At 46.1% G+C, this 16,605-nt stretch overlaps 1 protein-coding gene and 1 long non-coding RNA gene across 3 annotated transcripts; one reads left to right on the top strand and one right to left on the bottom strand.

The window, feature by feature from the left end:
* Positions 1-2,197: 2,197 nt before the first annotated feature.
* Ccdc190 (coiled-coil domain containing 190) lies at positions 2,198-9,900 on the bottom strand. Of its 2 annotated transcripts, none has more exons than XM_039090974.2 (4): positions 9,541-9,900; positions 8,368-8,609; positions 3,470-3,593; positions 2,198-3,212 (listed from the first exon to the last, which is right to left on the bottom strand). In XM_039090974.2, the coding sequence occupies exons 2-4, from the start codon at positions 8,552-8,554 to the stop codon at positions 2,654-2,656; spliced, it is 870 nt and encodes a 289-aa protein (XP_038946902.1). In that variant the 5' UTR covers positions 8,555-8,609; positions 9,541-9,900; the 3' UTR covers positions 2,198-2,653. The 2 variants fall into 2 exon arrangements, with proteins under 2 accessions (XP_038946902.1, NP_001102543.1); NM_001109073.1 differs by having other exon boundaries at positions 2,201-3,212; positions 3,470-3,590; positions 9,541-9,776.
* LOC134481531 (uncharacterized) lies at positions 2,927-3,867 on the top strand. Its single transcript, XR_010057102.1, has 2 exons — positions 2,927-3,063; positions 3,480-3,867. It is a non-coding gene; the product is annotated as an uncharacterized LOC134481531 (long non-coding RNA).
* Positions 9,901-16,605: the final 6,705 nt, after the last annotated feature.

Here is a 16,605-nt window from a genome sequence, read left to right as displayed (position 1 = left end):
CTATTTCTGGTAGACCAGATGACCAGTGAGCCCCTGAGATATCTGTCTCTGCCCTCCCACCCCGTTCCCCACAGTGCTAGGACTACAGGTATATTTGGTCACATTGGACTTTTATGTAGATGGCAGGGACCTGCTTCCCTGTCTTCCGTGCTTGGACAGCAAGCTTCTTACTGAGCCAGCTTCCCTTTAGATGTCACCTTTTGTTGTTCTTGATCAGTTTTAAGATTCCCTTGCAGAACTGATGGAGTTTTTGTGTCACAGCTTAGGGCAAGTTGAGAGGGGCTCAGTCACTACCCTGTCTCCAGGTGAAGAGTAGATGCCCTCCACATAGAAGGCATTTGGGTTATACAGTGAAGGAGAAAGCTCCTTTTTCATCAGGGAGTGGAGATGGAACAGATCTCTCCCCAGTAGTTGGGCATTTTGCAAAGGTAGTTCTCTGATCTGGGAGTCCCTGCCTCATGATCAGTGTAAATTGTTTGTGAACCATTGAGTTTTGCCCCTGACCTGCCTTCCCCATTAAAGAACACATTAGGACTGGAGAGGTGGCTCACAGGTTAAGAGCACTGGCTGCTCTTCCAAAGGTCATGAGTTCAATTCCCAGCAACCACATGGTGGCTCACAACCATCTGTAATTGGATCTGATGCCATCTTCTGGTGTGTCAAGGACAGTACAGTCATATACATAAAATAAATAAATCTTTTTTTTTAAAGAACACATTAAAAAGGAAAATTTTATGTTATTTCTACTATAAACTATAAACTATTGCCTTGTCATTGAAGACCAAAGACTGGGCTAAAACTGATTTTTGCAAGACCAAGGCAATCTTTTGTCTTCAACTAGAAGGTAGCAAGGTAGATAAAGCAAGTATGACAGAGTGTAGACCCATCAGAGGACATTTTCTGCTTGACATTGTTTATCTGTAAAATGAGGACCAAAAGGAAACTATTTGCAGAGTTCTGAGGAGCAATTGAGATGCCCTGTGGAAAACTCGGGACAGCAGGAGATGCTGGAAAATGGGAGCTATTATGAGTTATGAATTTAAACACCAGGCATTGCAAATGGGAATTAAATAGTGTTATTAAACTAAATGCAATTAATTTCTACTTTGTCATTAAACTCAAATTAATTTAACCCCTAGGAGCTTTAGTATTAGACGACTGGGTCCTTCATCATTTTTGATACAAATAGTTTTTATTTTTTCAAGATGTCCTCAAGCTAGACTGCAACAAATATGTTTGCCTAATTGTAAATAGGTTCTGGGGGTAAGAGTCTCCAATCCCAGGTTCTCAGGAGGGTGAGGCAGGAGGATCACTGAACCTGGGAGTTCATGGCCAACCCAAGACAGCACAGTTTAACCGCCGTCTCAAAAAAAAAAAAAAAAAAAACTAATCCAAAGTAAATACGTAGGTGCAAAGCAGATATATAAGTCCTGAATTTATTCTTTTGCTGTCCGAGTTTGCTATAGGGTTGAAAGCGTGAATTTAACAGTTGCTATTTGATCTTGGACTTAAAAGTAAAAGCTAGCTTTTCTAATGAAGTCAATATAAATAATAATTAAATGATAAAAGTGAAATTATTTATTTGGTGTGTATTAGGTAAGCAATAGGATTTAAATGTATTAGCCATGAGCTGCTTTTTTTTCTGATGACGGATGAAGCCATTTGTTTTAAGTGTGAAATTCAGGCCATCTGGATGGGGAACGAAGTTAACTTAATTCATTTACAGTGGGACCCAGGTTATGCTGACCTACTTTCTAAGAGAGTTTTTCCTGACAGGGTTTTGCTATGTACCTCTCATTGGTCTCTGTTAATCCTTCTGCATCAGCTTCCCAAATACTGGGATACTGGGGTTGTAAACACATGGCATCACAACTAGCTTAAAGCAATTTTTTTTTTGAGCTGGGGACCGAACCCAAAGCAATGGTTTTTTAAATGGAACTTATTCTTATTTTATTGTGAGATGGTTAGTTATCGACTGAACCTCGAATAGACCTGAAAGTGTGCTGGGGGTCGTAAGATATTTTGATTAGGGAAAAGAGAAAAGGACACAGATTAATTTCTTTTATTAGGAAAGAGAAACCCAACTGAAAAGAAGAAAAGGAGGGAAGAGAAGGGGAGAGGAGGGGAGGAAGGAGAGAGGGAAGGAAAGAGAAACAAAGGGAAGGAGAGAGGAGATGCTTCCAAAAGAGACGAGAACTGTGGAAAGAACAGGTTTTATTTGGAAACCTCCTTGTCACTCACTGTACAGGATTTCAGTTGGGTTCCCATACAAAACCTCAAAGAAAGGAAATCAGGCAAATAGCTATGCCATTTGGCCAGCAGATGGCACTGTAAGCGTCCCCCCCCCCCCCCCCCCCTACACAGGACCGACCTTCCGGCAAACGAGATCTCCTTCCAAGTAAGCCCAAGTTCACGACTTAAAATATTTTCACAATATTTTCCCTCTCCTTTCTTTTCCTTGCTTATTAAGAGAAAGACCATATAAAAAGGCAGGGGCCCCTGAGGTTGTCAAAGAAGTTTGTCATGCATTTCTGTTTATTTCTGTGCATCGCTATGACAGCTATTTGAAGGGTCACATTTCCATAGTGATTAGAGATTATCTTCTGGCCAGGCGACATTACACAGCCAGAGAGGAAGGAACTTGGCACCATTCTTACAGTTTTCCCCCTGCTCTGGGTAGTGAGTAGTCTCTGTGGCCAAATATCTCCCCGATGCTAAGTAATCTCTCAGACTCGGGCGGCACCCTGTGGCGGAGGTAGTGGGCCTTTTTGGCCTTTTCGAACAGCTCTAGGAAGGTTGGTTTTGTGCGCTCTTCTTTGACGCTTCCTGCATAGTCCACGGAGCTGGGGGGATTTTGTACCCCAGCATCGCCCTGTGGCTTTCGATTGGCATTTTCGGATCTGATCTCATCAGCCAATGCTGATCCTCTCTCGCCGTCTGAGCTGGACATGCAGCTGTCTTCTGCCTTGTCGGTGGAAACCTCTTGGTCATGACATGGGACAGAGACGTCCTTGCTGAGCTCCGTGTCCTTGAGTGGATTTGCAGCCTCTCCCTTCCGGGCTTGTGAGTTCCCTTCCTTGCAGCGTCTGGTTCTCTCGTTTTGAGATGGAAGGCGCTCTTGGCTTCTCGGGGCATCTTTGAGGGCAGGGTCATGTAAAGAGGGCACCCGAATCTTATTTTTAACTTCTTGGGTAATATTGGTTTTCAGTACTCTGGGAGTTGGGGGGTGGAGATGAAAAGGAAGAATAAATGTCTTTGAAAAATTAAGAGGCTCCTCCTTAGATCTTTCTGGTTATTAGACTGTGGTTCCCGTCAGTAAAGTGGACGGGAAGGGGCAGAGGGGGAGGATGGAAGTCTATTTATCTAGGAAGGAGCAGAAAGGACCTTCTCAGACGGAAGGGGATGTTAAGAGAGATGGGCTGGGAAGAGGGATTCAGTGTGATACCCAAGCGCGTCATCATATTCTTACCTAATTTTAGGCTCCAGGACTGTGTGCCTCCGTCCTGTTTGTGGCGAGAATGTGGTGACCTCTTCCGATCTCTTCTGAATTTCACGCCCCACATAAGAAGAGAAACTTTTCTTGACGATATCTGCTAAGAAATGACCAACAAACAATAGACTGGGGGGGATGGCTCCTCTGTTGAGAGCGTTCCAGCGTTCCATGCTCTATCATGAGGAGCAAGAGTCCGGATCCCAGCATCCACATCCACCGCTCACAGACATCTCTAACTCCAGCTCCAAGGGATCTGATGCTCTCTTTTGGCCTCTGTCAGTATTCACACGCACACGCGCTCATACACTCAATCAGATGTCCATATAGACATAGGTGTACATAAATAAAATAAAGCTTAAAATAGGTTAATGTGGAATTACATAAAATTTCATTTTGGGGGGGTCCTGGTCCTTAGTACTTGAGATTATGACATTGCTTGCTCTTTGTAGAGATGATCAATTTAAAACGAAGTCGTCATGGTCGGTTCTGACCATTGCAATGGGGTCCTTACGACAACAGCAATTTGAGCAGACACGCATATGAAGGGACCTGTCATCTACACACCAAAGAGAAAGCCTTCTCCTGCCTCACACCCCAGGGAACCAACCCTGCTCACACACCCATGCTGACGTCTGTGCTTCTGAGGTGGACACGATGAAGGTGCCTGGGTTGAGGTGGGTGCACTTTGCTGTGCAGCCCTAGAAAACGAGTGTAATAGGAGAGGAAAAATGGAAGCTGGGTCTGGGCTTTCAGAGCTGGTCCATGAGGATGCCGGGTTCCCTTCCCGTGTTGCAATACTCGGACACAGGGGACGGAAACAGCAAGGTTCCACAGGCCAGACTGTTTGCCTAGAACATGTCAAGAGGATTTAGACACCAAGATCAGATGTTGCAACTGCCTCAGGCCTGGTGGGCTTTGTTCTAATGTTTCACTTGGCAGACACAAGTGTTTAAAAAAGAAAATAACCGGGTGTGAGCTTTTTGTCTGTTTACCACAGTTGTGTGCCTGCCTGCCTTCTACCCAGGGCAAGGGCTTGCAGCTGCCAGAGGCCAGGATTCAGTGAACTCTCCGTTTCTCCAGGTGATGTTCTGGGTTCTAAAGTCACAGCTGAAGAGAACACACTGACCCTCTTAGTTTTCAAGGCATTTAAGACTGAATCATTCGGAATGGAAAAATCTCGCATTGGTTTGTGTTTCAATGGAAATCACTTAAGGTCACAGTGGATAAGGCTGGGGGCGTTGTTTAGTGGCAGACTGCTTGCTTGCTAAACATGCAGAAGGCCCGGATTCAAACCTAAGCACTACGCCAACTGCCTCCCTACTAAACCCAAACCAGAAATCCCAGTCAAGAATATCAACCAAACACACATCAAACCACCGTCACCAAACAAAAACCAGACCACAGCCCTCCCGAGAAGCACCCAACTGTGGTTAGAATGTATTGGGCAGCAGGGATAAGGGCTCCCAACCATTCAAGGGGCATGAATGTCACACAAAACTCTTGGGGTTACCTCTTTGAGTCCTTTGCTTTATTGTCTCCTTGGGGCTACATTGAGGTATTTTTTTATGTTTTGACCCACTTTCAATAAAGTAAAGGGATTTGCTAGTTCTCCGCCCACTCATTTACAGCTGAGTCAGCAGAGCCAATAGGTTCAGAAAAGAACATCTTTCCTCTGTGGCCTCAGCCTTCTCAGCGGTCTTCACCAATGGCATGGCATTGTACCTTCCCGATTATCTCCGTACGTTGGATGGACCACCTTGAACTGGGCAATATGCTCTGGTTTCCTTTATGCTTGGACGTCTCACGTCACGGAACCCTGACCATTCTACTTTCCCAATCTCTTGAAAGACCCGTCTCCCTGTTCTCTCCTGTCAATGTTCTAGTGTAAGCCTGTTACATAAAGCCCTGCCTTTGGAATTCTATCAGGTCTGCTCTGGCTGTGTCCCAAGCTTTATTTTTTCATAAGCACTGTAGTCAGAACCGTGTCTCTAAACCGAGAACGCCAAACGTCCTGCACCTGGTTCCTGTAAGGCGGGCTCCGCCCTTGAGGAGCTCTGGCTGGAGCCACTTGCCTGGTTAGCATGGGCTCTGAAAGCACGAGCATTTCAGCCGTAGGGGACTGTTTGTGGCAAGCCGTACTCTTTCTATCCCTTTGCACATACTCTTCCTTTCTTTCCGAGGATGGTTGGTTGGTACCCTGCTCCGCGCGCAGCACTCACTCGGCGACTTCCCCTTTCCTGCATCACCTCTGCTCCTAGGGTTCTGGTCACACAACCCTTCTTTGGGGGTGGGGGAGATGCTCATCAGAGCCTTTCTGTAGGGACCGGAGGCTTCCCATTCTCCCTCCTTCCTGTAGAAGTAACTCCATTTTAGCCTTGAGAATTTTTTTTTTTTGAGATTTACAAAAGCACAGGTTATTTCTTTTTATATCAATCTTATAAACACTCGGCTACCCGACTATGTAAATAAGCATCTCACCGTGGAGAGACCATATTTTCTAAATTTTCCATCTCAGGCTCAGAGTGACCCATAGCCAGGGGTGAGGGCCCATATTTGTAATCGCACAGTTGAGGAGACTTGTAGGTGGATGTCAATATGCAGGTGAGGGGTGGCACCAGTTAGGTCACGGCCATGATTGGACAGTAAAAATTTAAGGCAGGGACAGAATTTCTTTAAGGCGGGAGAGACGGAGAAGGAAGGAGAATCAAGATGGAGACGGAGAAAGATGACCCAGATCCTGGTGGTCTTGAATTGCCAAGGTAGTTAGGATGAATTTCTGTAGACAAATTTACCTTATCTAGGTGGGCGGTTTATATCTTTATTCATTGGTTGTAAGTTTATTGTGTGGATGTATTGTGGATTGAGAATTTAACATATAAATCTGATTGTTGGGTTACAGTTTATTGAGTCTTGATTTTAATGGGCTGTTGGGAGTTTACGCCATAACTATCAGGGGGCAGATGTTGGAAATGTAAACAGAGTCCGCAGTAAGAGAGCTGCGAGATAGGCAGTCTCCGTGTGAAACTGGCGTGGCATGGACCCATCTGGCTCAGAGAGAGCTTTGGGGGCAGCGTGGAGCCTCTGAGATAGATTAGCGTTAGTCCCAGTGGCCCGCTGGAGCGGGAACTAGTGGGAACCAGACTGCAAGAGTACAAGAGGGAATCGGTTCTGCCCCCTTTTCTCGTTTTAACGCAACAAAGACTGAAGCAGGGAGTACCTGATCTTGAAGCCAATCCGGGTTCTATAGTGAGACTCAATTTCAAAACCAAACCAAACCAGACAACCAACCAATCGTTGAGCAAAGCAAGTGAGCTTAAAGAACTCATCTGAACATCAGTGAAAAGAACGTTGACTTTCAATCCTAAGCCTACATTATTCCTACAGACTCATCCTACGCTCCAAGATGAGGGCAGGCAATGTGCCCGAGAAGCAACCCACTAGTGGGCAGACAGTTGCTCTTTGGGATAGCAGTCCCACGGAATAAATCATTGACAGCTCTTGCTGAATACTGTGTTTTGAGACCCCCCAGAGGACACACAGTTTTTCCTTCTCTGTTCTTGACATGACCCTCGAGGGATACAGAACTGGGAGACCTTGACCTCTCATGTCCCTTGCTCCAGGCCCTTTCCACGCACCTGGGACATCCTCTCTATGCAGCAGAGGCAGCTGCAGCTCTCGGGCACATGGATGCCTGCTCCCAGCTGAGAGAATTTCTTTCTGAGAATTAAAGTGAGAACCAACCAGCTGGTTTCTAAGCCTTGTTCTTACTCCAAGTTGGTGCCAACCCTTGTTGTAGACAGGGAAACGGAAAACAGAGTTTCGTTCAGACAGGAGCCTGGTTCAAGTTCAAGGAAGCTAGAGACCATTACGTAATTAGGAATAGTTGAGAATTAGTTTCCAGGCCAGCGTTTGGACACTGCGTTTGGTTTGTGTGCCTGTGATTGAAACTGTGTAGACATGGAGGGTCCTGCACTTGGACACGTCAGCTGGCTTTCCTCCTGAACAGGCCACACCCTATCCAGAAGAGGATCCCAAGTTCTCGAACCTGGCTTATGTCAGGAATGTCCTGAAAAAGTGTAATTCTGAAGTAATGTTGAAACCCAATTATTGAACAGAAAAAAAAAGAGGAGTGCTGGTTTCTACAAACCACACGACAGAAACGTCCCCGACAAGGCAGCGGGAGTGGTTTCATTCTGAAATAGCTTTGCATTTCTGATCTGAGTAAATTAAAGTTGTCAAGTCCTAACCAAATGCTTTGGGCTTACGTTTGTGCCAGATCCTCATTGAAAGCTCAGATAACTTCACCAGACGGTCATCGTCAGGACTATTCCTCATCAGAGGAACCTGAGGTCAACATCCCAGAGAAAGGCGTTCTGGTTTTCTTTTTAACTTTCCTTTCGCAAAATGGGCGAGGGCAGTGCCTTATACTTTAGTAGTCAGATAAGTGGCCAACAGATCCTAAAGAGAGAGATGGCTTGGATAGAGGGAAGAGATCACGGTGTGAAGAATCAAACAATTGAAAGCTGGAAGCTTTCTTCAAGGAAGGCCGGAAACTAGAAAGAAAACAAACTGGAAAGATGACTACCCTGGAAACTAAGGAAAGTCAGCTCAAGGAAACTGGGGACCGGGCGGCAGGGGAAGCAGTGGAGTTTGGGGACAGCATGGAGGACCAGGAGGGTTGAGCCTGCTTAAATCCACAGAGATATGGAGACGGTTGTCATGCTGGCCAACCAGGACTCTGAAGGACCCTGGCATGAGACAACCCTTCACGTCCCATTGTGGGGTGAGAGTTGCTGCCCTCCCCCACCTCCCCCTGTAAATTGTTCCTTAGGAACGGAAGTGGGGGCTCATCACTCCTCAAGACGGAGCCTCACCTTGCTGCAGGCGCTGCAGTTCTCTCTGAAGCTGCCTCTGCTCCCTGGCGAGCGACTTCACGTGATAGAGGCAGATGACCTCGAGCCTTTGCAGTCTAAGGCTGAGTCTGGCTTCAGCTTGCCTGGCACCCTTTCTCTCTAAGTCGAACTGCTTATACAGAGGTCCCCTCACCATGTTTCTCTCCATCTTCCTCGCAGGTTGGAGACAGTAAAGGAAGGGTCTTCCGGGTACCACAGACAACCTGAAAGAGCAAGGCCAAGATGGTGGCCTCTGGTCATTGGTCACCGATTAGTTTGAAATCTAATTTTATTAACTCTTAAACTGCCTAGTCAGATGAAGTCCCCATATCCAAACCCACACTTCTACCTTCTTAATCCCACCCAATAACACTCCCAGGAAGGGACACATCTTTGAGATGTTAAGTTTGAGACCTAAGGTGACTCCCTGACAATACTCACCTTCAGGGCGACTACATAGAATGTGTGCAGGGTAGCGGTCAGCACTCATGGTAGTAATTCAGGAAAAGATTACCAATAAAGAAGGCAGACACCCACAGCCAAACAGTGGATGGAGCTCGGGGACTCTTATGGAAGAATAGGAGGAAGGATTACAGCCCCTAAGGTGATAGGAACTCCACAGGAAGACTATGAACAGAGTCAACTATTAGGGCTCTCAGAGACTGACGTGCCAACCAAAGAACATAAAGGGGCTGGACTTAGGCCTCTACACACAGGTAACAGATGTACAGCTTGGTCTTTATGTGGATCACGAACAACTGGAGCAGGGACTATCCCAAGAGCTGTTGCCTGTACATGGAATATGTTCTTCTAGCTGGGCTGCCTTGTCTGACCTCAGTGGGAGAGGACGCATCTAGCCTCACAGAGACTTGAAGTGTCAGGGTAGGAGGATTGGGGGGGGGGAGTCAGAGAGAAGGGGTGAAGGGAGGAAGGATTGTGGGAGGGGTGAGAGGGACGGATGGGGGTCAGGGATACAGTAGAATATAAAGCGAATAAGTAAAAACAAAAAAGAATTGAAATGTCCATAAAGGGTGTGGGGGTGGGAGGGCCAGACACAAGTCAGCTCTAATTTAAGAGCCTAATTCAAGTCAACTTGATTTAGATTCTAAAGAACAGACTAAAGCTTCACGGAAGAACAAGGTGGGTAGCACTTACCTGCAAACCCAGCCTCTCACCAGGAGAACCTGTTTCTTGGGCTACAGCAGGCAAAGTCTGCTTTGCTGAACTTGTTTCCTTCATTAAACTTGTGAGCCTGTGTAAAGCGGGGGAGGAGGGCTTTTGGAGGGGGGTGCTAGGAGAAGGCTGATTACACTTGAAAGCTCTGCCCTTTCCTCCTGGGTCCCCTGGTTAGGAATGCCGCCTCCTTGGTACTCCATGGGTACCAATCCCTCTGGAAGAGGCCACATCTCTAACGTGTTTTGAGAATAAAGGAAGCTTGCCAACTTCCAGCCCTCCCCAGAGAGGCCTGCTGTGCTCCGAGACCGTGTCCATGGGAGCCAAGAATGAAAGCAAAGAGTCCCTCACTATTTGTAACCAGTCTCTTCCACCTCCCCCTGCTTCTCTTGTACCTCCCCCTTAACCCCTTCTCCCACCCACTTTGCTTCTTGGAAACGAAAAGAAAGCACCCTGACCTTCCCATTCATGACGGAGCACATTTTGCACAGAAGGGCATTTAATTTGCTTATTCGATGTTATTGTACTCCATGCCGAGTGTTTCCAGTCTACCAGCCTTGCTTGGTGCATTTTGACGTTTATTTAGATTTTCAAAGGATTGGCCATAGCACGAAATGAAGCGATATATTTTTTGAATCAACTTTTGTCTTCATGTTTGGATAGCTGTGGCGAAGAGTAGAGTTGAACCATTGGTTATAGAAGAATACAATGGACGGGACTCTTACTGTTTCCTTGGGGATCCTTCTGAAAATAAGAGGCAGTAATACCCCACAGTCTAAAGACACTGGGGCCCAGTAATCCCCTCAGAGTTTCTGAAAGGCAGCTAAGCAGCCCCTGCTACCCACAGTCACCACCAGGCAAACAAACTATTCTAAAGAGATTACTGGGGAGAGGAGAGAGGGAGGGGAGTCATTGTTCTCTAAGTAGGAAATTCTGCCTTCCCAGAGCTTCTTCTCCCATGTGCAAGTTCATCTCCCGGATGTAAACAAATAGGGTGTAGGCTCCAAGACAATTACTACAGAAAGTGGGGTGCCACATAAAGGAAACTGGCATTCCGTTCCCCATCTGGAGACCCCATGAAGTACATAGCTTTGCTTCTCCTATGGCTGAAGACATCGTGGCACTTCTCATACATCCTGACAAAGTGCTGATGGGGAGAAGCTTGCAGAACTAGCCACATGAAGGGCCCTTAGTGTAGCAGGTACCATGATCCTCTGGTCCTCTTGAGAGTGCCTTGGAGGCACCGACTCCATTCGAGGGAGTGGAAACCGTGACGTACCCGTGGCACGTCTGTCTGTTGGAGGGGAAATGCTTCAACAGAGACGACACAGAAGCAGGAGCAGGGCCTGAGCAGGATTTGGGTGAAGATGAACTTCCTCCAGAGAACCACACATCTTAAAGCAGAGGTGGCCAGGAGCACACAGAACAGAAGAGGGGCAGAGGAAGAGTTGTGAAGCCCAAGCAATCAAATGCAGCAGGAACGCCAGAAACAGGCCTTGCACTTGTATTCCGATTCTTCTCCTAGTTCCATAGCCTGGCTAGGATCAGAAAGACAGGGAACGGGGGCATCAAAAAGAGCATCTTGGGGCTGGGGAGGGAGCTCAGTCATGTGTTTACCACACAAGCATGAGGACATGCGTTTGAACCTCCAGTACCATTTGAAAAGGCTAGGCATGGTGGTGTATGGCTCTAACTCCACTGCAGGAAGAGGAAGAACCAGACAGACCCAAAGCTCAGTGGCCATCTTGCCTCGCTGAATAAATGTAGTCTAGGTTGTATGAGAGAGTCTGCCCCAAACCGTAAGACAAAAAGTTGCTGAAGAAGCCACCTCATGCCATCTCTGACTACTACATGCATGTAGGTGAACATATATGCCCCCATACACACATGCACACATGCATGAGCCCATTCTCACTCTGCCCCACCAATGGGAGAAGAAGGATGACAGGCCATCACTCTCCACCCTCTTGCCCACATACCTAGACTATAGGGAGGGAAGGTCTGACCTGCAGATGAGAGTGGATCTTTCAAGCAGGCTGAGGCTTCTTATAGACAGCAACATGGGCTCAGTCCCTGGGACTCACATGATGGAAGGAGAAAACCAAATCTTGCAAGTTGTCCTCTGCCCTACACACACACACACACACACACACACACACACACACACACACACACTGTGGCATCGGTGCATGCACAAATGCTAATAAACAATAAACAAATAAAATGAAAACACCCAAAATATATAGTTAAAGGGTTGTAGCTTAGTGATCCAGCGCCTCCCTAGTGTATGGCAAATCCTTGCTTCAATCCCCAGTATTGCAGAGACTCAGGCATTGTTATGAAAAGCCACCACGGGCTGGCTACTTTTGGACTGCTTGGGCAACAGTTCAGGGCCTGAGCATCTGCCTTGTGTTCCCTCATGAACTGTGTTTTTAAGTTAAAGGATTGGTGAGGGGAAGATTATGGGACCTGTAGCTCATGCGTGCAGAGGCAAGCCCGTAAATGCCAAACCTACAGGAGGTAATGGGGCTAGGCAACAGTTCTAGCCCATCCCTATCATGAAAGCTTCAGGGGAAGATTCATAGTGAAGCTTCAGCTGACACCACTTCAACCCACCGGCTAATTGTGTCACAAAGACAAGGGCTGAGAAATGTACTTACATAAAGCACCCCCACCCCAAATGTGTAGCCCAGGCTGGCCTTGAACTCGTGATCCTCCTGCCTCTGATTCCTTCAGCAATTCTACCAGCGTGTGGCACCACAACCAACTCATGAAGCACTCTTACACTGAATTTATGCTAAGCCTGGGTTCTGACTACCATTCAGAGACTTACAATGAAATTAATAAACAATGTGAGAAGGCCTGTTAAAAACACACAGATCATCTTAGAGAACTGATTCTGTTGACAAATCAATAGCTAACTATTAAAAGCCTTAAGGATTATACAGAAGCTGCTTATACTGACAACCAAACAGTATGTGGACTTGTGTGTGTGTGTGTGTGTGTGTGTGTGTGTGTTGTTGTTGTTGTTGTTGTTGTTGTTGATGATGATGATGATGATGATGATGCCAGTAAACTTAAGATTGAAGATGCTGGCAGATTGGGAGTCCTAGTTTATAGATAGCCATATGGTGTCCTCTCTAGTGGGAAGAACAAGACAGTTCAGTGGGCCATTTCTCCTAAGGGCACCTGCCTCATTCATGATGTCACCTGTGCCATGATGCAGTCGATTTTGGAAAGCTTCACCTTTTAAGATTAAGACATCGGTGACAAAAGGTTTCAGTGTCTGAACTGTTAGGATAGAGAGTCCCATCTCACAGCTTTGTGGTCATGCCAACATGGTCCTTCACAGCTGGATATACACATTAATCAACACAACCTTTAATGTACTCTAAAACACTCCATTAAAAAAAATACCCAAACAAGTATATACGTGACTTTGTACGCAGGAATAAATGACACAAAAGTTGTAAAATAGTGATCATTATTGAAGCTGGACTATGAGAACAAATGCATATAATAGTTAATTCTTTCTAATTTTGAGTATGCTTCAAATTACCTATATTTAAAAAAGGCTTAGATTGCAGGATAGAGGCAAATATTAGTGTTTAAAGGAGTGACAGCCTTTTAGCTGACTTGTCAATAGTGACAATGTAGGGTGAGGAGCAGAATAGTTGCAATGTTCTGAACACAACCAAACCAAACCAAACCAAAATTCAACCCAAAATTCTACACCTGGGTAACAAAGATAGTTTCAGACAAGACTGAAAAGGAAGAAAAATATCATGTCTTTGCTAAATTAACTTCTACAGGGATGTGTGAAGTGGAAACTTCTGGTTTATTTGGAAAGTCAGTTATGTCCAATGATGCTTTCTCTTCTGGGGCACACAGGTGAGAGGATGCATGATGTTTAGAAGGAATATAAATATGACTCCGCAGGCTGTCGGAGCAAAAGCATTGGTTCGCCTTGCTCCACCTCAGTAGTCTTTGCTGAACACACACTGTATTGGTTCACCTTATATTACTGTTGGTAGCCACCCATACCAGCTGTTGTCTGTTAGTACAGGGCACAGCTGTTGTCCACCCCCGAAGGATGCAGCGTGCATGCGCAAGGGTGTGTTCGCGCCAAGTCTTTGCCCACCCCGGGGTGTGCCAATGAGATCACGGCTATGCGGCCAATCAGGAAGGAACACGTTGCTTTGGGGGATATAAAGCTAAGGCTCTCTGGGGCCGCGGCGTCTCCTCTTCAAGATAATAAACGCTTTGCTGCAGAAGGATCCTGGTGTCCACATGCATTCTTGCTGGTGAGACAATAGCACGGGACATTTGGTGCCGAAACCCGGGAACAAACGCCTCACCATCACCATCGCCAGCGCCGAGGAGACCCTCCGCTCGCGGAGAGGATTCAGAACTGCAGGACGAAGGTAAGCTCTGAGAGGCATGTTTGGTCTTGATCTCTCTCATCTCTCTCCCCCATTAGAAGATGCGGTGGAAGCTTTTGTTATTGTTTTGGCAGCGCTCATTCTTTTTCTTTTGGTTTTCGATTTTGCGGCTGCCACTATGGTTAAAAAAATGTAACATTGGTAACAAAGTTGACATAAAACTGTTGATTTGGATGGAGTTATTCTAGACAACATGTGGCATGAGCCAGTCTAGGGAAATAGGTCTAAATTGGGACAATATTTTTATGGAACTCTTATCTTAGAAACCAGGCTTCTAAAAGATTTTAAGGGCAATGTCTCTTTGTTGAGGTATTGGAGACCGCACCATCATGCATTCATATGTAAGAATTGACAGTCGAACCTTGTATAGACTCGATGTCTTGGAGACTGGATTTTGGAGACTAGATTGTTTGTTGGAGGTTCAGTTTTGCTTTCCAAAGTTGTTTGCCCCTTTTGCCGTTAGATAAGAATCAGACTGCAGCGTGGTTTAATTTGCCACGGGATTCATCTGGGCCCTGTAAAAGCTGAATGCCACCTGGATTTCTGGCTGGTGGCCGACCAGACAGGAGGGGCCTACGCCGTCTCGACAGCCAAAGAAATTGGACTAGTGAATTTGACAATTTGATGGAGCAGCTGCGTGTGGCCATTGTAACCGTGAATTCCACAAGAGTTGATGCTTCTTTCGCAGAGGGACTATCTTCCTGGATCACATATGCCATGACCCACTTCAAGGAGTGGGCGGGAATAATTGGGGTTGGCATGCTTTTGTGTGGAGGGATAGTGTTTATGCTCTGGTTGGTGTGTAAGCTACGTGCCCAACAGCAACGTGACAAAGTGGTCATTGCGCAGGCCCTTGCAGCACTTGATGTGGGCTCATCTCCCTCGGTTTGGTTAAACATGCTTAAGGATTGACAATGGGATTGTGTTCAGACAGCCCATGCACTCTGAGTCCTTTGAGACATCGTACCAGGATTGGGTGTCCTACACCTAAAGGTAGCCTTTGCACCCTGCAGGGTTAGTCCCATTGCACCCAGGAAGGTACCTTGCCCTTGTCACATCCATTCAAGGTCTCGAACCCTGAGGGTCCTACAAGAGCCCAATGGTTGATCGAACTTGTTCTTTATATTATTTGAGAGGGGGAGATGTTGGTAGCCACCCGTACCAGCTGTTGTCTGTTAGTACAGGGCACAGCTGTTGTCCACCCCCGAAGGACGCAGTGCGCATGCGCAAGGGTGTGTTTGTGCCAAGTCTTTGCCCACCCCGGGGCGTGCCAATGAGATCACGGCTATGCGGCCAATCAGGAAGGAACACATTGCTTTGGGGGATATAAAGCTAAGGCTCTCTGGGGCCACGGCGTCTCCTCTTCAAGATAATAAACACTTTGCTGCAGAAGGATCCTGGTGTCCGCGTGCATTCTTGCTGGCGAGACGATAGCGAGAGACATATTACGTTGTTGAGCTTTACTTGTGGTGATGTCATAGAGAGAAACTTGCCAGCGAAGTTCTCTCGAGGTTCCCGTGACTCCTCACTGTTTCCACAGCCTCAGGCTGGTTGGCAAGCCTTGAGGTTTCTTCTGGACTGAACTGCCCTTGCTGATTTGTGTGTGGTGTCCACCAGGTGGACTGGACTGCAGCTGCTGATTCATGTTTGGTGTTTGCTAGTGGACTAGACTGAGAACAATGAAGATTGGATTCGCTCCAAAGAACTATTTCTAAACAGATCCAATTCCCCTGCATCCTAATAACCTTACTTTCACATTACCTCTGGTGGGTGCTAGAGGGGAGATTGAATGCTTATTAAAGTAGGTTGAGAAAAACTTATGCCCTACAGATGTGTCTGAGACAGAAAAACGTTTCTGGTGTAAGGCTGGGGTGCAGAGGGATGGTGGGTGTGGGAGCTGCACCTATGCTGACGTGTAAGTGAAGACTGGATTAATGAAGTTGGGACTCGGGAAAGTAAAACATCCAATACGTGGATGTTTTAAAACGGTGGTTTAAAAAAGTAGATCAGAAATGTTTGCCAGATTTTGCTTTTATTTTCCAAGAGAAACCTAAGGACCATTCATAAACATTTTACTTTTATAAATTGCGATTCATGCTATAATTTCTTGGGTGACAACTCAAAGTTTAAATTCAAGAAAAAGAATTGGCAAAAGAGAATCAAAACACACCCACAAAGCAATGAATCTAAGGTGGAGAGACAGGGAAAACAGTGTAGAAGATGGAACGGAAATTTAAGTTCAAATATCTCTATAGTTACTCATGCAAATGAGTAATTGTTTTGCTGAACAATCAAACTGCCAGTTTGAGTTAAAAATGTGAGGCAACAGTACAAGGAACAAATGGTTATAAATACAAATTCAAATGGAAGTAGTAAGAGTGTGTGTGAGGTTTTTTTTTTCCCCCAGATAAATGGTGGCTGTTGAGGTAATACAGAATATTCTGGTATTGCTACCTCCAAGTACAGAAACTGAAACTTGAAATAACTGCAAGAAAAAAATGTACTTCCAGAATCATAATGGAGGTTTACTACAGCAGTAATGACAAAGTCAGTTGGGAACCTGAAAATTAGTGAGGATGTGGGACACTTGAAGGTTAAATACACA

Source organism: Rattus norvegicus, chromosome 13 (genome assembly GCF_036323735.1).
Source record: "Rattus norvegicus strain BN/NHsdMcwi chromosome 13, GRCr8, whole genome shotgun sequence".
NCBI classification, from domain to species: Eukaryota; Metazoa; Chordata; class Mammalia; order Rodentia; family Muridae; genus Rattus; species Rattus norvegicus.
Note: the sequence above shows the minus strand (reverse complement) of the source record. Positions and strands in the feature narration are given on the sequence as shown.